This window comes from Poecilia reticulata, chromosome 9 (genome assembly GCF_904066995.2).
Source record: "Poecilia reticulata chromosome 9, P_reticulata-male-v2, whole genome shotgun sequence".
Classification (NCBI taxonomy): Eukaryota; Metazoa; Chordata; class Actinopteri; order Cyprinodontiformes; family Poeciliidae; genus Poecilia; species Poecilia reticulata.
The window spans coordinates 17,427,610-17,447,606 of NC_088838.1; the positions used below are offsets into that span (position 1 = coordinate 17,427,610).

Sequence of the window (19,997 nt, forward strand, 5' to 3'; positions counted from 1 at the left end):
GCTTAATCTGTCCAATATTTATTTTTAAAAACATTAAATCCTTTAGAATATAATCCTTCTAATATTTTTCCCTACTTTTCACAGTAGATCAATAGTTTCAGGCAAAGAAAACTGTGACTTAGGAACTTTTTGTGAAGTCGGAAGAGAGTTTGTCATAAGAACTAGTTTTTGCCTGTTTCGATGATGAACACAAACGTCAACATATTCGCCCCCTTTTGGAGAAATCAAAACAGAAAGAGCAAACTTATGGAGTGAGATCAGTGTCAAATAGACTACATACAATCGTATGTAATTGTATGGGACATGTGCAATATATCGAGGTTTCATATAAACAAATATTTTTGATCTGATGGTTTATGTTGGCTATCTGTAGGCAGTTAGAGTCAGGGTTGTCTGTTCAAAAATATTTGTATATATTACTGATAGCAATGGAGTTCAGATGGAAGTTAAACTCTGTTTAACTGTTGCACATTGTTGCTGAAGGAGGACTGAAGAAAACGGCACGTAATGCAGTAGGTACTGAAATATGGCCACAGTACACATTTTGCTGGGACGCGTCAAATTATCCATAAGGCGGCTGCTGTGTGTGTGAATTGTAATTTTAAGAAAATACCGACGAACATTCTGCATAAAATATATATATATATATATATATATATATATATATATATATATATATATATATATATATATATATATATATATATGTCAGCAGCTCGAACTTCTCGGATCTGATCTTACAGGAACGCGCACGGATGGTTGTGCACGCGCTCCCGGGCACAGAGGACACGGAGAGCCAGTCAAGAGTCTCGGAGCGGCGGCGCGCTCTCTGAAGCAGCCGCTTGTCGCGCTTTGCTGAAGGAGCTGTGCGCCGAGCTGCGGTAACTGAGATCATTCAGCGGGGATCGTTATCTGCTTGTACACGGTATGTAATGCTGTAGTGATTTTTTTTTGTAACAGATTGGGGGTTACAAAGGACAAAAAAAAAAAAAAAAGGAAAACGATTGTGCGTAAAGACAGATTTTACGCGCGTCATTTTGACCCAATATCTCCGCTTCTTTTATTCATCACATATTTAAGTGTTAAGTAGCCTTGTCTCATGTTTCGTCATTACAGTACAAACAAACTTAATAGATCGATATACGCCAGCTGCCTATTTAAGGCAACCTGCCAGCGTGTCATCGTGCTGCAATGTGGACAGCATCATTTCATTTTTGAGTAAATTATTAATTGAAGCGTGTTTATTAACCAGCCACTTCAGATAAACGAAAAAAAAAAGAAAGACAGAAGTAAGCGTGATCGCTTTAGAGCTGCGTGAAACGGAGGAATCCGGCGTGACCTCCCAGTGACCGCTTCAACTTTCAACTCTGGGTGCCTGCGGTTATCAGGATCTGCAATAATCCAGTCAAAGTGATGCGCACCCGCGTCCAGCCACTGCTGCTGCTAAAGGGCTGAATTTATAATCTACCATAACCAGATATCTTCTCCCTTTCCGCATTTCATTTATGTGATCTTTGGAGGGTATAATTAATCTACGTTTGTGTATTATTCTTCAATATGGCACATGCATCACATAATACCCTGATAAAGTCCTGAACAGTAGGCTGTGCTGGATTAGATTTGGCTCCAAAATGGTGAAAACAATAAAAAAATAAAAATAAATAAAAATAACACCACACTCCCTTCTGCTGCTCCTATTGACAGGGGTGGACAAATGTATGGGTCCCTGAGCAGAAATTAATTTGGGAGCCCATCCTGAACAATCCGTCCTCTATAGTCACCACTAACAAAGTTTTAGTAAACATTTGATTCAGTTATGAAGAAAGGGCAGATAAATTAACAATTAGTATGAGTTTTTCCGCAGCTCAAACACAGGCAGCAGAAAATATTAAGCTGGTTGAATATCAAACTGAAAAAGACAACTATCAAACCAGGGTTGGATTTAGGATGATGTGGGCGCCCCTTGCCCCTGAGCGAGAGCCCTAACCTTGGAAGTGTCTCTTATGCATATGTGATTGTTAGATGCACATCTGCTTCAAACTAGGAAAATCTGAATAAAATTTCTACTTTGAATAGTTTTTAAGAATGAAAACCCAAACAGTTTTTTGTAACTATTGCTAAGTTCGTACTTGACCTTGTCATTGAAAGACACCAACACAACAGCAGAAGCCAGTTAAAGCTTGCCGATGTCACATCTGATGTGCTTGGGGCCAGATGAGCCTCTGACGTCATTGTTTTTAAAATGATTACATCTTGGCCAGTATTTACATATAGAAATATATATACATGAGCTGACCAGAGTTCAGAATGTCTGCAGGTGATTTATGCAATGATTCCTGATTAAGTTCCCATACAGATTTTAAGCGGGATAATTCCAGGTAAAGCCATGGACTCATATGGATCATAAAATACAATTCCCAGTTGTTTGAACTGATTTTTATCAATAACCAAACCAGACCTTTGCAACACCTATACAAGCCAGATTGCAAATAGTCAGAAAAAGTGCGTCCCAAAGAACAAGAAATGAAGATTTCTGTATAATATAATGTACATTTTCCAGGTCTTTAAACAAATTATTTAACATTTCACATAGCTTGAAATATTTAAAATGAGTTTCTCAAAACTCGTCTTTTCTTATTATTTCTATTAAGGAACAAATTTGACATTTTTGGGGGTTCTGTGTGTTGTATAAAATCTTGAGAGTTTTTTGGCCCCTTTGTGGTTTGTAGCTGCATATGTCGTTTATGCATCCGTCTGGCTCTGCTTAATGTGGCCTGATGTTTTTCAAAAGATAAAACATTCCTAATGAGCAGAAGAGCTGGAATCTGTGAGCCAGATTTTTATTTTTATTTTTTTTTCCAAGCAGAAAACGCGCTCGCTTCTTTTGTCAGAGCAGAGAAGTCAAAACCAACAGATAGCAGAATAAGAGGAACCTGTGTGTAAAATGGGGATGATTGAGGATGATTCCAGTAGAAACACTGTGCTAGTATGGGATTTCTCTCGTGCTTTGTGTGTGTGTGTGTGTGTGTGTGTGCGTGCGTCACCGGTCAGGATCACAGCCGTGGATCATTTGGTGGGTAACGAATCACCACGCAGACCTATGGCGGAGCAGGGCTGCATGAGGGGGCAGGGCACGAAATGTAAGGCGGACATTACTCCATTTGTAATGAAGGGTCTTGGAGAGGGGTCTCAGATCAAGAGCCGCTGCCGCTGCCGGGTCAGAGTGGATTACAAGGAGGAGAGCGAAGCAAAACAAAAAGGAAATCACAGCAGCTCATCGGTGGATGCACCGGGGACTGCGTGGAAGAGGAGCCACGGTTCGTGCGCGAAGAGACGGACAGAGGACCGAGAACAGACACAAATAAGCCACAGGAGTGGTGGATTTTATTTTGTTTTAATTTTTTCCTGGAGAAAGAGCGGCGCAACATTTCCTCGTCTGCGTTTCCAAGAAGAAATCTGTTGGGAATAATAATATAAGAAAAAAAAAAATTAAAAACACGCAAATAAAATGCGTGCACGCTGATCGCAGGAAAAGGATGAGCGTGTTTTCTACAGGGAGCAGGGAACTGAGGTGAAGGGCCCCCAGAGAGACCACCTAAAATACAAACACAGGCAAGACAATTTGAGATTATATGTTTCCTGAAGCACTTTTAAAGTTTGACTCAAAACGGTGAACGCATTTATTTGTTGGGCAGTTCTCCTTTTGGGGGATTTCAAATAAATTATGAGCTTAACGGTGCAGTTAGCAAACTATCAGGTAATTTAATCAGACAGTTAAACAGGTCAGGTTGTGACTAAAACACTGTTTGACGGCGTTTTAGATAAACGATGGGAAATATACAGAAATGTTCCCATTTCCTCGAAGTGGGTGCAAAAGTTCAAACTACATATATAATCTAATTTTAAGTGAAGCTTGTGATTAGTTTATTGGATTGGTGTAACTCACAGTGAGCCGCTGTAATCTAATGTAACACTTAATAATTTACTAGAATCTGATTATTAGTGCATCATTAAATCAATGTGGCGTCTGACTTTCAGCCACCGCACGCATCTCTAATACAGTTTATTTCATTATTTGCATTATTTACTTTTTTTTTTCTCCCATCGTTATTAACTGGGTGTTTTACACATTACAAAGTATGCCTAAATTGCTTGATATTTTGTTTATGTGTGTGTGTCACTTTGTGAATCTTCATCTTCACTGAACACGCAGCGGTGATCTTTAAAATCCGAATCGACATTTTATTGCTCTGTGTGTGTGTGTGTGTGCGTGTGTGTGTGTGTGTGTGTGTGTGTGTGTGTGTGTGTGTGTGTGTGTGTGTGTGTGTGTGTGTGTGTGTGTGTGTGTGTGTGTGTGTGTGTGTGTGTGTGTGTGTGTTTGTCCAGTGGGTCATGGCGAACGGAGGGGACCAGTTCGGCCTTGCAGATCGCCCGGACTCGGACTGTCTGGACTCTCCAAAGGAGAGCAAACAGGAAAATCTCAGCTTCACTTTAAAATCAGCAGCTGCTTCACCGCAGACAGCTTCCAGCCAGCAGGTAGCGGCCTCTGCTGCAGACCCTGATGTAAATATGAAATATTTATCACTACTAACTGCCGCTTATTCAGTAGACTTGTGTTTAATATGCCAATTAAAATGTTAACGCGTACGGAGCATTTTTGAACGTAACGTCTGATTTTGCGTTTTAATCATTTTTATTGAATCCAACAGATTAAGTTCGCAAAAATGCAACTAATTTGGAGCTATTTGATTTCACAAATCTGAAGGACAAATGTCGCTTTGTTTTCCTAGAATTTTTTTTATTAATATTATTAATATTATTTTATAAAGCAGTGTTTGTGTTTCCGCCGTAGGGAATGGAGGGGATCAAAGTTGTCCTTCATGACAGGGAACTTTGGACCAAGTTTGACGAAGTGGGAACTGAAATGATCATCACGAAAGCTGGAAGGTAGGAGGCATTACTTTGTTGTATGCAATATGTCCATTACCTCAACGCCTGGATCTCCAGAAGAAGAAGAAGAAAAAAAGAACCAAACAAAAACGCTGCGTGTTATACATAAAAAAAAATGTTATGAATCATTCTAACAAAATAAGGTCTGGAATACGCATGTCACAGAGGGCCCCAAGGGACGTTTCGTCTCAGGAGAGCGGGAAGGAATTTATGCAGCCTACTTTTCCGTCCGTTTTAGTTTGCAACGTCACATTGTTTATATCATTTATTTTTATTATGCTAGAAATGCAATGTTATTTCTTGTTTTGTTTTTTTCCACGTTTCCCCTGCAGGAGAATGTTCCCCAGCTACAAGGTCAAAGTCACAGGACTCAATCCAAAGACCAAGTATATACTCCTAATGGACATCGTGCCCGGAGATGACCATCGCTACAAATTTGCAGACAATAAATGGTTTGTCAATTGCATCCCTTTACTACGCAACAGTATAGGCTATAGTTTAGTGATGTTTTTGGAGCTTGAAAAAAACAACAACTGGTTGTATTAATTTCAAATGAGGCCCATAATTTGAAACACAATATATATATTTTTTTCTGTTTTATTCTTTATAATTCGGACTTTCAAAACAAGTGGTGGTTTGAACCGAGATGATCCGAGTTTCTACCCTCCACTCGACCCTTCCTCCGCGCTGCGTAAAGGTCGGGTCCTTACGCGGGCTGCGGCTGGCCTACTTCCCCATGTTTCTCCCTCTCTGTGTGTGTGTGTCTGCCCGCCGGTTACATCAGAATATGACGGGTTCACGGAGCGGACAGACGGCACAGACCGGATTAAAGTCTCTCATTCAGCTTGTGCTGAGGCTAAAACCCGAACGGACCACTGACTCTAATGAGATTCATCAGTGCGCTGCTGCCACCCCACAACGCCAAAAATAAGCTTTCCTTTTGAGAATAAGACAGGAGGAGCGACTGTGGATAAACTTGCTGACATATAAAGTGCTCGTAAAAGATGTCTAAATGTTTGTTGTTGGGGTTTTTTTTTTATCCTTGTGCTGTACAACCCCGAGGCCTGATTGGGAGACAGCTTTAGGATGAGGTTTCTGTTTCCCGATGTGTAAGCCACATCAAGCTTGCTTTTTTTGCTTTCTCTGGAAACGTTTGTAAAACTTGCGGTTTAAAAAAGAAAGAAGAAGTGGAATTGTTTTATCCATAGTTTAACTGGGTTTTTTTCTTCTTCTTTTTTTCGTTTGGTGTTATGAATGTCTCTAAATTGGCTTAGTTTATGTTAAGTTTTATTTTTAACAGGAACAAAAGAGAGATTTGTTTAAATCTTATTAAATAACTACAATTGATTTTAATCAATATTTCTATAAACATTTAGTCAAAGATAGTTACATTTATTTCAGTCTTGTAAGTTGTTCTTATTCCACAACATTCCATTAATTATTGAACGGCAGTTTTGCTATAACATCAGTTAATTTACATAAATTAATTAGGTTCGTGCTCTTACATTTAATGTTTAGACACAACAGGCAATATTAGCCAAATGTCACAATAATAATAATAATAATAATAATAATAATAATAATAATAATAATAATAATAATAATAATAATAATAATAATAATAATAATAATAATAATAATAATAATAATAATAATAATTTAGATTAAGCTATTATTATTATTATTATTATTATTATTATTATTATTATTATTATTATTATTATTATTATTATTTACTCATGGTTGTGGATTGCAGGACCAAGCATTTAAAACTCGCTGTCACCAATAGAATGTGATGAGCCTGCAGGTCAGCAGCACATGCAGTGTGGGGGGGAAGCAGAGGAGACTATTAATCATAAAGGCTGAAAAATAAAGACACAAGATTGAGAGTTACCTGAATTATTGTGAGAGGGTGTGGTTGTAGGTTCAAGTGACAAGTGGTTCCAGAACAGGACTGAGAAAATGACTGACAATGAGTCTTATGTCCTCATGTGGGACATTACCGTCCCTAGAGATTGTACCATTTCTGTGAACTGAGCAGACATTGTGCTCCATGACAAGAACAACAGAATGAATTACTTACTTGATGAATATATATCAGATGACAATAACATTTTGAAGAAAGAGGCAGCAAATAGCAAAGTTCACAGATCTTAGCAGTCGGGCACATGGGGAAAACAAACTCAAGTCATGTCAGTTGTAAATAGAGATTGAGGAACCATCAAGACAGGCTTCCAAGAGCAACTGGACAAACTCCCATAAAGAGTCGGTGCCAACGAAATGCAAAAGACGCATGCTGTCGCACAAACCCTAGGCTAAACAATCTGTCTGACCCCTGGCAATAAAAGAAGAAATGCTGAGAAAATAAACTTAATATAGTAACGATCAATATTTTAAAATTCTCAATCTAGAATCCTCCATCCATTCTTGGGGTTAGGTCAATCAATCAATCAAATCAATTAGAGCACACAGACAACTGTTATATATAACTATCGTCCCTATGGGTCCCTTCTGTTTTGCCTTGGCCAGCATCGTGACTAAAACACACTTTACAAGCTATGCTGCATTGTTCATTTGCCTCCTAATAAAGAGGCGTAACTATTTAAAGCTGGATGCAAATGTTTAAATTTGTCATGACAGTATGCAATGCTAAACCTTTGCTTCTTAGCCACGGCTTGGATTTGTGGTTCATTAGCAGCGACTGCCTGGGGGCTAAGAGTCCAGCTTGCTAACATTCTGCTGAGTTTGAGTTTAGCATTAGCATTATCACTTAACTCATAAAGCCAGATGCACATATTATTAATCTATTTTATTATGGTGGCATGTTAAACTTTTCCCTGACAGCCACAGCTGCGATCGGCTGCTCACTGGCATCAACTGCTTGCTGCACAGTTAAATAGCTCAGCATGTTGCTATGCTAGCAAGTTTAACTTTAGCACTATAGTCACTAAACAAACTGATGCTTGATGCAAAATGTCCAGTTTCTTTAAACAAGATGATATTTTAAATGCTTGCTACCACTAATTCTGGATTAAGGGGCTCAGATTGCTTCAGGTTTACTTTAGCACTGCAGTGCTTGAGTCCCGTCATCTGCAGAAATGCTCAGATGACTCTTCAGTCGTTGGGGGTATCAGACATGGTCAAGACGCTGAGTATACAGAGATTTTTTTTTTTTGGCACGATGTGAAAACAATCATCTTATCTTGAACGTGAACAAAACAAAGGAGATGGTTGTGGATTTCAAGAGAAGCAAGATTAGGTCAAAATCTATTTCCAACATGGAAAAAGAAGTGGAGGTGACAGAGGAATATAAATATTTTGGGGTTCACTCAGACATCAGGCTGGCCTGGAGTTGCAACAAGAAGGGACCGAGCTGGCTGAGGCAGCTTAGGTTGCGTTAAGGTTTGCAGAAAGATGCTGCACATCTTCTATAAATCTGTTGTTGAGAATGTTACTGTTGGGGTGGCAGCATCAGAACCAGGGACTTAAAAATGTTCAGCAACCCGATCAAGAAGGCTGGTTCTGCTCTGGTTATGATTATGAATACAAGGATTCTTCAAAAAATTAAGAAAATTATAGACCACCTTTGGACTGTTTTACAACCACAGAGGGTCTTCAGTTAGAGGCTTCTGTATATTGTAACACAGACTGCTACAGGCGATCCTACAACAACATTTAATTTCTCTCTGGAATCAGTAAAGTATTCTTGAATTTGAAATGTATTCTAACAAGATTGTAAGCCAAAGCTTCCCTGACAACCACGGCTAAAGTCTGCTTAGCAGTAATTGCCTCAGATTTGCAGTAAGAGTCAAAGTTACTAGCACGCTAACTCATTTAACTTGAACATTAGAAGTTAAATCCAGATAAATACAACATATTTAAACATAACAACCTAATTGTTCTCTGCTGCACAACATGTGACAATAACAGACAACTAAGCCACCACCTCTGTGTAATTCTCATGTTTAAAAATAATTTTCTTCATTAACTAGGATGCATTTAAAAACTTACATGCTTAAAAAATAAATAAATAAATAAATAAAAATTGGCTAATACCCAAAACATATTTTGGGATGTATTAAATTTAAAATATCTAAGTGTAAAATCAGTGTTAAAAGAAAATATAAAACGTGACCTCCTTTTCTTCTTTTGGGCTTTTATCTTCAACAAACCTCAAGTCTGAAGGCCTAAAATTAGTAGGACACTAAATGCAGAATACTTTACTTTTTCACTTTAGTATTTTTATTGTAGCACTTGAATGGAGCTATATCCCGTAAAAAGAACATTTTATTTTACACTTTAAACATATGTCGAAACAACAAAACGCGGCTCTTTATTTGAGTCTAATTAAAGCTCCGGTCAACGCAGGCCTCCTCCCGCCGGAGGCAGCCGAGGCCGACTGCGCCACGGGGCGCTCGGCAAATCACTGCAACAGCCCGAGTCTCACTCTCTGGGGTCATTTTTCTATCTGATGGGTGGATTTTTTTTTTAATTAATTAATTTATTTTCATTTTTGGAACCATTCAGGTCTGTAACGGGCAAAGCGGAGCCCGCGATGCCCGGCAGGCTCTACGTCCACCCGGACTCTCCCGCTACCGGAGCGCACTGGAGCCGCCAGCTTGTCTCCTTCCAGAAGCTCAAACTCACCAACAACCACCTGGACCCCTTCGGACACGTGAGTCAGCTGTCCTCCTGTCCGTCCACAAGCTGCTCTCGATCATTTAAAGACAGACATTTAAAGGGGATAAAATAAACAAACTTTGCTTGAAAGATAACTGCGTATATAAAAAAGAATCAACTATTTAATTAACGTTATTTTGTTGACCAAATTAGTTAATTAGAATCTCTATTTAAAATATATGTCTGTTCTTAATGTACAAAGAAAACAGCACATAATAGGCCACATCAAGCGCTCTCTCTCTCTCTTTCTTTCTTTCCTTCTTTCTTTCTTTCTTTCTTTCTTTCTTTCTTTCTTTCTTTCTTTCTTTCTTTCTTTCTTTCTTTCTTTCTTTCTTTTTTTTTTTACATTATGAATTTTTTTTTTAAAAACATTCATTTCCAGTATTCCCATTAGGGATAATGGTTTCAATGAATCCAGAGTCCATTAGCTCATGGTTGTTACCAGTGGAAATATTAAACCCTGTGGATAAACAAAAGGTTCCTGTAGAAAGACTGATCTAATTAATTACTTAAAGAGTGGTGGTTAGTGTTCTGGAAATAGTTTGGACTACTTAATTCAGTGTTACTATAGTTTGACATTACAGATTATTGTTTCAAAAACAGATTTAAATAATCTGTGAAAAACCTTTTTAGGATGCATAGCCTGAAAAGTTTGCTAAAATCTGAATACACAGACTAGTTTTGAATTTATCTGTGTATGTTATGCAATAATACAAATTATATTAATCCAGTAAAATAGAAAGTATTTGAAGGGAATATGTGATTTGAATGTAGTCTATCACAATATAATGGATAAGTGTCAACAGTTAAAATCACTACATGAATGATTAAGATGATGTTTGTTACAAGAAATAAAAAATCACTTGGTCTTCTTAGCGTTTGTCGCTTTGATCCAACCACAAATGTTGTATTTGAATCATCAACAGGAACAAAGAAATCTGAAAAACTACAGAATCTCGACCATATGGGTTCAATCTCAATAAAGTCTGTCCAACCACCAGCATCTGCTGGAAGGATACCGGGTCCGTCGGTATCATTTTCTCCTTTCATCCCGTGCAGATAATACTCAACTCCATGCACAAATACCAACCTCGTCTCCACATTGTCAAAGCGGATGAAAACAACGGCTTCGGCTCAAAGAACACGGCTTTCTGCACCCATGTGTTCCCAGAAACCGCCTTCATTGCCGTGACATCTTATCAAAACCACAAGGTAGGCCTTTCCCAAACATCACCAGTTATAGCAAACATTATAACTGGTGTTTAGATATAATCTGGTGTTGTATCACGAAGTGCATTCTCTAAGTTTAATTAGTGTTTCCTTGTGAACATAAATCCCTCTGAGTCAGTCAGCTGAGTGTGTGCTAGTGTGTGTGTGTGTGTGTGTGTGTGTGTGTGTGTGTGTGTGTGTGTGTGTGTGTGCGTGTGTGTGTGTGTGCATGTAGGTGTGTGCGTGTGTTTGCGTGTGTGCGCGCGTGTGCGCGTGCGTGTGCGTGTGTGTGTGTGTGTGTGTGTGTGTGTGTGTGTGTGTGTGTGTGTGTGTGTGTGTGTGTGTGTGTGTGTGTGTGTGTGCGTGTTCATGTGAGTGCTGGTCTCTTATGAGCTGTTTCTTTCCCTTGATCTTGAGTCCTTCAGTTTTTCTGACACCTACTAAAGACAGATTGCTGAAGCTTTGAGCCACAGGGTCGATACATTTTCATAAAGACTCACTTTGATCTGTTTTCACTTTCGCACAAAAAAGAAAGGGGAAAAAAAAACATTAAACTTGATAGCAATAAAAATGAACTTTCCAATATTATTTCTTACATCATTATTATTATTTTTTATTAAAACTTTAATTTAATCTCATAATTTAGTATGTCATTTTTAATGAATAGATAATGCAGTTCTAATAAAAAAACAAAACAAAAAAAAAAAACAATCAAAATTCAGTTCAGTTAAGCTGCCAATTTACAGTAAATGTCTTAATTCAGTCAATGTTAAATTTGATTATCTTTATTGGATGGTTCAATGCAAGTCAATTGGTCAATTATTAAAAAAAAAAATAAGAAAAGGATAAGAAATTATTTATAACCTTTATCCAGCAGATATAGTTATAATTTATTTATAAACAATTGTAAAAATGTGATTTATAAATGACGCTGTTTACTAATGTTAGCTACAAATGTTTTGTTGTGCATAAACTTTGTTACTTTTACTTCAATTTGATTAAAATGGATTTTTTTAAGTTTCATTATTTATTTGTATTTATTTATTTATTTATTTATTATTTAAAGTTTTTATTTAATATATAAGCAGTTGAGAAAATCAGAATAATTTCGAGCTAATTAAGGCACTCACACCAAGCAGCGTGTAGTAATATTTTATGTTCCAGTGCAGAAATCAGAGCTGCTGAGGCTAAACCTTGGCAGCGACCATCAGTCTTTTCAGCACTTCAAAGTTTGTTTGGACCTGATCTCTGGCCCACTTGTCCTGCTGAAGTTGCTCCGTAGCCAAAAGAAATCCTTCAAAGCGCAGAAGGTTTACTTTCATGACATCACCAAGAAAAATCTGAAGCCTCGACTTCAAAGCTCCGAGCTTCGGACCTCTAAAAGCCCAGTGACTGTTTGGGTAAACAGTTTATTCTGCGTCAGCCGGTCAGCTGGCGAGGACGCTGCACTCTGAGCACCAGCGGCCGAGGAATGCTTGGTTGTCCGGAGCTCAAACCGAGCTGCTTAAAGTTTCAATCACAGCCGTTAGGGACGCATGTTTAGGTTTGTGTGAATCCACAACACTGTGTTTTGTCTGCCTTCTTTGACCTCCGTCCTATTTGAACACTTATGCTCTTGGCTTTCCGCACTCAGATCACGCAGTTGAAGATAGAAAATAATCCGTTTGCCAAGGGCTTCAGAGGCAGTGACGACAATGAGCTGCATCGCATGGCCAAGCTGCAAGGGTGAGTGTTCACAATTTGCTTTCGCTTCTGCATGTTTGTAGGCATTTGAAAGAGTTAAATCCATTTTCTGTTCCTATCTTCGTCCATATTAAGTCATAGGTGATGCTGTGCATGTTGTGACTGCATGCATATGGCATAGCCAAGTGGTTTGAAAAGGTTCGAGCTTTTGTCACCTGAAGGTTGAACTCTTGACTAAACGGCCAGTGAAAACACTGGACTGATAAACGTATGACATCACATTGCTGCAGGTCTAGTAGGCCTGTCGCTGCTGATTGGCTGACGACGGCCCTGCACGGTGTGAGATTGTGTGCCGAGCTAATCTCTGTTCGAGTCGCATAGATATTTCAGAGACTTTAGTGAGCTGTTACTGATCGGAGGGAGAAGAAAACCCTGTAAAGGGGCGAGGGAGGGAGTTGCAGCACCCATGTTTTCGTGTTGTTGAGGAGAGGAGAGTCTATCTGAAGTGACACATGGATGGATGTTTATTTTTAGAGCGGTGAATTATCTCACAAGAGCATTGGCTGAGCCTGTGTATGTGCGTGCATAGAGTGTGTGTGTGTGTGAGCAGGAGTCAGGGAGATGTGGCCTGCTGTCTCCTACATACCGCAGAGTTCACACAGAGGGCAGCGAGTGCAGGGGGGGGAAAAAATCACAGCTGAAAGGTTGTGGAACGACTGAATGGGACGGAGAGAAAATAACAACAAAACGGACGTATTAACAAAGAAAATCAAATGTTATAAGAACAAATGCATCTAATCCCAGAGTCCCCCTCTTCTTTTAATCTTGCAGTAAAGATTACCCCGTCGTTCCTCGCAGTACTGTCCGACAGAAAGCCTGCTCTGCTGGGAGTCCCTTCAGTGGGGAGGGCCGAGGTCTCCGGGGGTCCCCTGACGCCATCGGGTCCCCTTTCAGTTGCGAGAACGGTTTGAGCTGCGGCAGTCCTCAGGAGCTGCTGAGCGCCCCGCCTGTTCACTACGCCCATCCTCACCCACACCTGCAGCCCGGCCAGCAGCTGCAGGGCTACAGCTACAGCAAGAGGAAAGGTGGGTGCGACGTTTGCACTACAGTTTTCACAGAAAGGCCTGATAATTTATAAAGCTAAATATGAGAAAATTACATCATCTAGTATTCCTTATTTTTAATGATCAGGTCAGTCTTTTTATTCAGTTTTTTTTTTAAACTGCATCTGAACGCAGATCAGTGATTAACAAAGACGCACAAATATAGCTGACAAACAGATTTATATTAATTTGCCCCATTCCTTCCCCTTACTTAGTGTCTGCAAATCTAATTAGCATCAGATTTACAAGGACAGCAGCTGAATGAATAAATAAATAAGTTATTTTCATGTGAACCCATTTGCGCTCTCGATGGATACTCAGACATTATAATCAAGAGCAGTAAAAAAAAAAGAAAATTAGAGACCGCTTCAGTAGACCGCATATTTGGTTTAAAAAAATGAGATCCTCTCATTCTTTCAATGATATGTGAATAATTTCAGTTTGAATTCAGACTTTGAATCCATTCATTTAGTTTTAGCTAGCTGTCACAGTTCCCATTGAAAGGCGTGTAAATAGTCTTTCATCTGTTACTACAGTGGTGTAATTTCACACAAAAAGTTTTGAAAAATGCACTTTTAATTTTAGTAGCTTTGTTCATTTGGGGAAAATATTTTAGATTCAGAAGGTTGATGCCCACAAAATCTGCTTATTTAAATGTATCCAGGCCATTTTTTTACATTTACACTTTTTCAAAGGTGATCAGAGTTTCTTCAAACATTTAACTACTTAGAGTAAACAATCAAGTCATGTTTTTGTGTTTCCCTGGGGAACAAATACCTGGTGACACACATCAGAAGCTCAATTCTTTTTGCCACCAGCTAATAAGCTAAATGAGGAGCCAGGTTTATCTTGGCACCACACACAGTGAGCACCATGACGAGGGAAGAGAGACATCTTTAGAGCTCACATATGGAGACTGACTACAGAGAGAAGCATCCTGGGTTTAGCAAGCCTTCACAGCAAAACCTGGGCACATAATGGCAGGAAAAAGGTTTCTGGATCCTACCATCACAAACATAAACATGTAAAGTTTGCTAAGCTCTATTAGGACTTTAAGTGTAACTGTGTGTTTTGAATCAAGCCTAGCAGTACCAAACACCCCAGGTTGGTTAGGAGCACAGCCCTGTTGGCAAACTGAGGTTGTGGCGCTGGTGGTTTTGTGAAAAACTATTTCCTACCATCAATTTTTCCACCTCTCAATAAATGGACACAGATTAAAGGCTGGAATTTTCTTTCTTTTTTTTCCCAGTATGAGACAGTGCTTAAGGCATTTTTTAATAATACTGTCTGACTCTTTAAAATGATGCCAATTAATGTGGTAAAACAGTTTTTCTGTATAGAAGTACATGCTATACACAGTTGGTTACACCTATGAAATAACATCATGTTTGCACTTTTGACAACAAGTTGGAAACATTTTGGTGAATGTTTCCAACAGAATGGATTTATCTTTTTGACTCATGGCCCTTAATGTAATTATCCTAAATCTGCCAAACCATAAAATCTATCTGCTGTGCAATAATTATTTTCGGCTCAGCAGCTTAGAGCTGGAGAATGTAGCTTTTATAGAAAATAGGTGGAGGTGCTTGATATTTTCACACACTATCTGTCTCCACACTGTCACAACATGGTGACAGTTTTAATAAATATATTTTTTAAAAACCATATATTTTCTAAAAGTTACATACTGCAGCTTTACGTCAGGAGTCCTGATGTTCATCCTCTGTGTCCTAAATGCTGAATGGAGCCGATATTTTCTCTTTCTCTCTGCAGCAGAGGAGAACTGCTCTCCAAGGAACCACCAGCCTCCATACAAGAAACCCTTCACTGGTGGTTCACTAAGCGAGGAGGAGTCCTACTACCACCCCTCCTCCTATCCCGCTCCTCCACCCGGTTTGTCAAACCTTCCCACTCTTGGTCTCACTGACTCCCCCTACAGCTCAGACATGGGACAGCGTCAGGCATGCATGTTTGCCGGCTCAGAGCCCAGAATGGATGAATTCAACTGCACATCCTGGTCGTACACCTGTCCGCTCCCTACCGCCATGACCCCCGTGGAACCCTACCCACCTTACACTCCTCATCCCCCCTACAGCTCCAGCCCCCAGGGCTCTAGACTGAGTGCGCTGGCCCATCAGAGCTCTCCGTCGCTGGGAGAGCACATCCCACACGATCCCTACCAGAGCCAGAGCTCCGGACCTCGATCGCAGAGCTCCCAGAGCGTTCCCAGCAGACAGCTCGGCTCTCCGCTCAGAGAGTTTCCCCGCTACACGCCCAACCTGTCGCCGCCTCTCTATCACACGCTAGACACCCACACACACATCAGGTGTGGAGTCCCAGAATGGAGTGCAGCCTCCTAACCGAACCATAAAGACAGATTCACCATAAACTCCCTGCTCTCCTTAGAGATGCTGCACTGAACGAACTGAGATACTTTTTGTAAAGTTGTTGTGAATTCTGTGACGTTGTGCTGTGTAAGTCATGTTCCTCCTCTCTGCTAGAAGGAGCAGCAAATTATTAAGGACCTAACATTACGGACATTAGTGAAATGTAGCCTCTTCCAGGCAGCCTGGTGATCAGTGACATTGTTATCTTTGCGTCTATTTGAAGCTCGTTCTAACATTTGCACTGTGATTTATTTCTTAAGGCCAGACCCCCTGAATGGCACTTGGCTGTTTCTCTCTCAACATCTGCTACTTTATGCATGGTGAAGGATGTGAGTTGTGCACACTGTCAGTCAGACAGCAACATTTATCCACCAATGTAATCTCAGTTATCACAACACAGCCCAGGGCGGACTTGTCTCTCTTGTCAGTGGAGCAAAGTGCTGCTCCGTGCTCAGTCTCGGTGAAGGAGAAAAGGCACTGCGTTGTCCAAATGTGTGCGAGTGTACATGCAAACCCAGTGTCAGCTCAGCTAAAGGATGCTCAGAGTTTAATTTCCAATGAGACAGCCAGCGATGGCTGCAGGCTCCCCTTTGCAGAGATAAACACTTTGTTTAGATCGTGCTACAGGCTGAAAGACCTGTAAACACTGCTTCCATTGCATTCTGGGTAAATGCACAAGTCAGCGTCACGCAGCTGTCACTGGTGTCCTCTCAGTCACCCCCCAACTGACCAATCAGCATCCTCTGTTCAGAGAGTAGCAGCAAATGAACACCAAGCTTATATTTATGCTCAGCTGACCGAAGAGGTTTATACATGTGTGTGTGTGTGTGTGTGTGTGTGTGTGTGTGTGTGTGTGTGTGTGTGAGCGTGTGCGCGTGTGTGTGAGCCCTTTTTTGTTTGCTTGTGAATTATTCATGAATCTAATGCTGATTTCTGACACGTGAGGATTGCTCAGCAGAAGAAAAGAAGAAAAAAAAATGATGCTCTGCATATGAAAATGCTTTGCTTTTGATCTGAATTGGTCTCCGCCCTATTCACACACAATTATTCCAACATTTGCTTTGATTAGATTTCGGTACGTTTCCCTTGTAGCTCACTGTAAACATTCGTATCCTTTCCCTGACAGAAAGCTTGGTTTTATGTTTGTGTCCTGAAGCAGTTTTCATTTCTCTGACCGGGTGTTTTAACATGCAGTAACCTATTATAAGGTGCTCTAACATGACAACAGCCTCATCATTCCTTAATATGTGTTTGCACACCCATCTGCCACTTTATTTGGTACACTTGTTCAGTTCCGTTTACAAATAAAAATAGTGAATTAGCCTTTAAGTATCTAAAGTTGAAATTGAGGCTGCCGGTGGGGGCATGGTGGTGTTGGGAACATTGTCTTGTCTTTTGGGCCTCATAATGCCAACTGCAGCCTACCCAAATGATGTTGCTGATCATGTTCTTCCCTTTATGGCAACCTGCAGCTAGATAATATCCACGTTGAGCTCAAATCATCTCAGTTTGGCAAAGGCAGTGACAGTGGTAGGACTTTGTTCTGCCACTGTAGGATAAATGGTGGGCAATTGTAACCTTGTGTCCTTGGGGAAGGCTCATTGGTTCGGGTGCATGGCAGCCTCACTTCTGTCAATCTTCCCCAGGGCAGCTGTGGCTACAATGCACCATCGGTCTGTGAATGAATTGGTGAATGACTGAATGTAGTGTGAAGAGCTTTGGAGTCCTCTGGACTTGATGAAGTGCAGGCCATCTACCCAAAATGTCTGAGGAATGTTCCTGACACCTTGTTGAATCTTTGTCACAAACAATTATGGGAGATCTGAAGCCAAAAGAAAGCCATGTCTAATCTTCTATTAGCGCAGTGTACCTAATAAAGTGGCCGGTGAGTGTGTCTGCGTGTCTGCGTGCGTGTATGTGCATGTGTGACTGAAAATGAGATGTTTTAGAGTGTTTTTTTTTTTTTTTTAGCGTTGTTGCTGTTAATAGTATTTATTGCTCCAGGTTTGTAAAGTTTGCTTGTTGTTAACTTGTGGAAAAAGTTTTGAGGGTTTATCTCCAGTTTTACTCTCCATCCCAAAGTGTTGATAAATAGTTGTGGAAACTGAAGAAAACAACATGTTTTATTGGAGAGAAAAAAAAATACAGATTTATAAACAGAAATTGAATAAATTTTTCAAGAGCGAGTCGACTGGTTGTACGTTCCTCTTTCACGTGGCGTTCAACGTTATCGGTGGGTTATTTAAAGCCCGTCCAACGTCTCTGCAGTGGAAACTCTTTTGAGTGCCGCTCTCTTTATCAGCTCAAATGCATGTATGAATATGAAGGAGCTGATAAGCAGCAAAGCTGTGTTGTGTTGAATGTGTTTCCTGCTGAGAGGTTACTCTGCAGGAAACCCTTAGAGGGTTCTGGATGTGCCGTGCATACCTCGTTGTCCTTCTCTTTATCTCTGACAGGTTGTTTGGCGTCTCGCTCTCCACCAGCTGGACCGTCTCTCTGACAACCTGCTGCCCTGAGAGGGAAGGGGGTCCGTCGCAAAGCAACACACAGGACAAAGAAACTCCCGTTCAGATTCCCATGTGTTGGTTTTTCTATCAACATGTTGCCGCAGCTCTCACAGAGTTGGTCACGTTTCAGAAGTTGTTGGCCCTCTATTTCTCTCACCCTTTTTACGTCTCTTTCTTTTTCCTGTCTCCATCACATACACCATAGGGTCAGGGGTTAAGCAGGCACCTCTTCAGAGGCTCTGTTCCTCCTTAACCCTTTGTCTCCAGGCGGACTCAGACCAGAAGGGGGAGAGAGAGCCAAATTCCACAAGTTTCCACATGTGAAAATGCATTTCTTCATGCTTGCATGTTCAGCAACAGGACCTTCTGACATGTTTTTGGAAAAAAAAAGGGGAAGGAGTGAGTAAAGTGCTGGGGTTGAAGTGGGACTAATATTAAACACAGACTCTGTGGACTGCGTAGGAGTGCGGGACCTCAATCAGTCGGTGGAGGACTTTCTCAGACATGCTGGTCGGAGAGTAGATGGATGAAGCTGTGTGATCAAAGAGCCTAAGTGGTGTTTATCATTAGTCCCATCTCCTCTGCACCACTCCTGCACATACAACTACTACTATCCCTTCTTATTCTGCAGCAATACACTAGTTATGTGCCCAGATCTTCTCAGCTGCTGTGGTTTGTAACAGAATTGCCAGTCGCTTGAGCTGAAGCTTTGTATCAGACTAGACAGGCTGTAAACTGAATTATTTGTGCAGAGCAATTTCTCTTACATGAGTGCTTTGAAAAAGATATTACGGACTTATAAAAAGCTATTTTCATTACAGTCTGAGGTATTTGTTTGAATGTATAAATTGGCCTCCCTTCCTAAAGGCATTTGCGTGGTGTTTAGCATTAGTGATGTCATTTTGTGTGGAATAAGTGCTCTGAGATGGAGCGTAATTGGAAAAGATGATTATGGTTGGTCTCCATCGTTCTGATGGCGATCGGTCACCGGACAGGGGAAAAGGAGAAGAAGCTTCTTTTTTTCTCCGATTGCCGCCTGACAGTAACAGACTAGAATTTGTGTTCAAGAAAGTTTGATTAACGCTTTTCACACCTTTTATAAGGTCAAAGTTTTCCTTTTTTTTTACATTTCACAACACAATCTCAAACTTCACTGTCCTTTGTTGGGGTTTTATGCGATAGACCAACATAAATTAGTGCACAGTTGTGAAGGTGAGGAAAGACGTGTTTTATTTATTTATTCATTTATTTGTAAAACTTTGTCATGCTTTTCTATCCCGTCTACCTGAGTTAATAGTTTGTAAAACTCCCTCTTATTGCTGCAACTGTTTTGATGTATCGCTCTGTCAGCTTTCAAACACAGAAATTGTTGCTCATTTATCTTTGTAAAATATCTTAAAGTCAGTCCAAATGATTGAAGACAGATTCTCTGGAAGAGGAACCTCCACCTCACTGTCAAACCATTTCAGCTCATAAAA

General features: G+C 40.3%; 1 protein-coding gene across 1 annotated transcript; it reads left to right on the plus strand.

Annotated features, from left to right (window-relative positions):
* Positions 1-727: 727 nt before the first annotated feature.
* On the plus strand, positions 728-19,339 carry LOC103470367 (T-box transcription factor TBX5). Its single transcript, XM_008418766.2, has 9 exons — positions 728-925; positions 4,387-4,563; positions 4,853-4,947; positions 5,283-5,402; positions 9,478-9,625; positions 10,690-10,842; positions 12,473-12,564; positions 13,354-13,607; positions 15,399-19,339. The coding sequence occupies exons 2-9, from the start codon at positions 4,393-4,395 to the stop codon at positions 15,983-15,985; spliced, it is 1,620 nt and encodes a 539-aa protein (XP_008416988.1). The 5' UTR covers positions 728-925; positions 4,387-4,392; the 3' UTR covers positions 15,986-19,339.
* Positions 19,340-19,997: the final 658 nt, after the last annotated feature.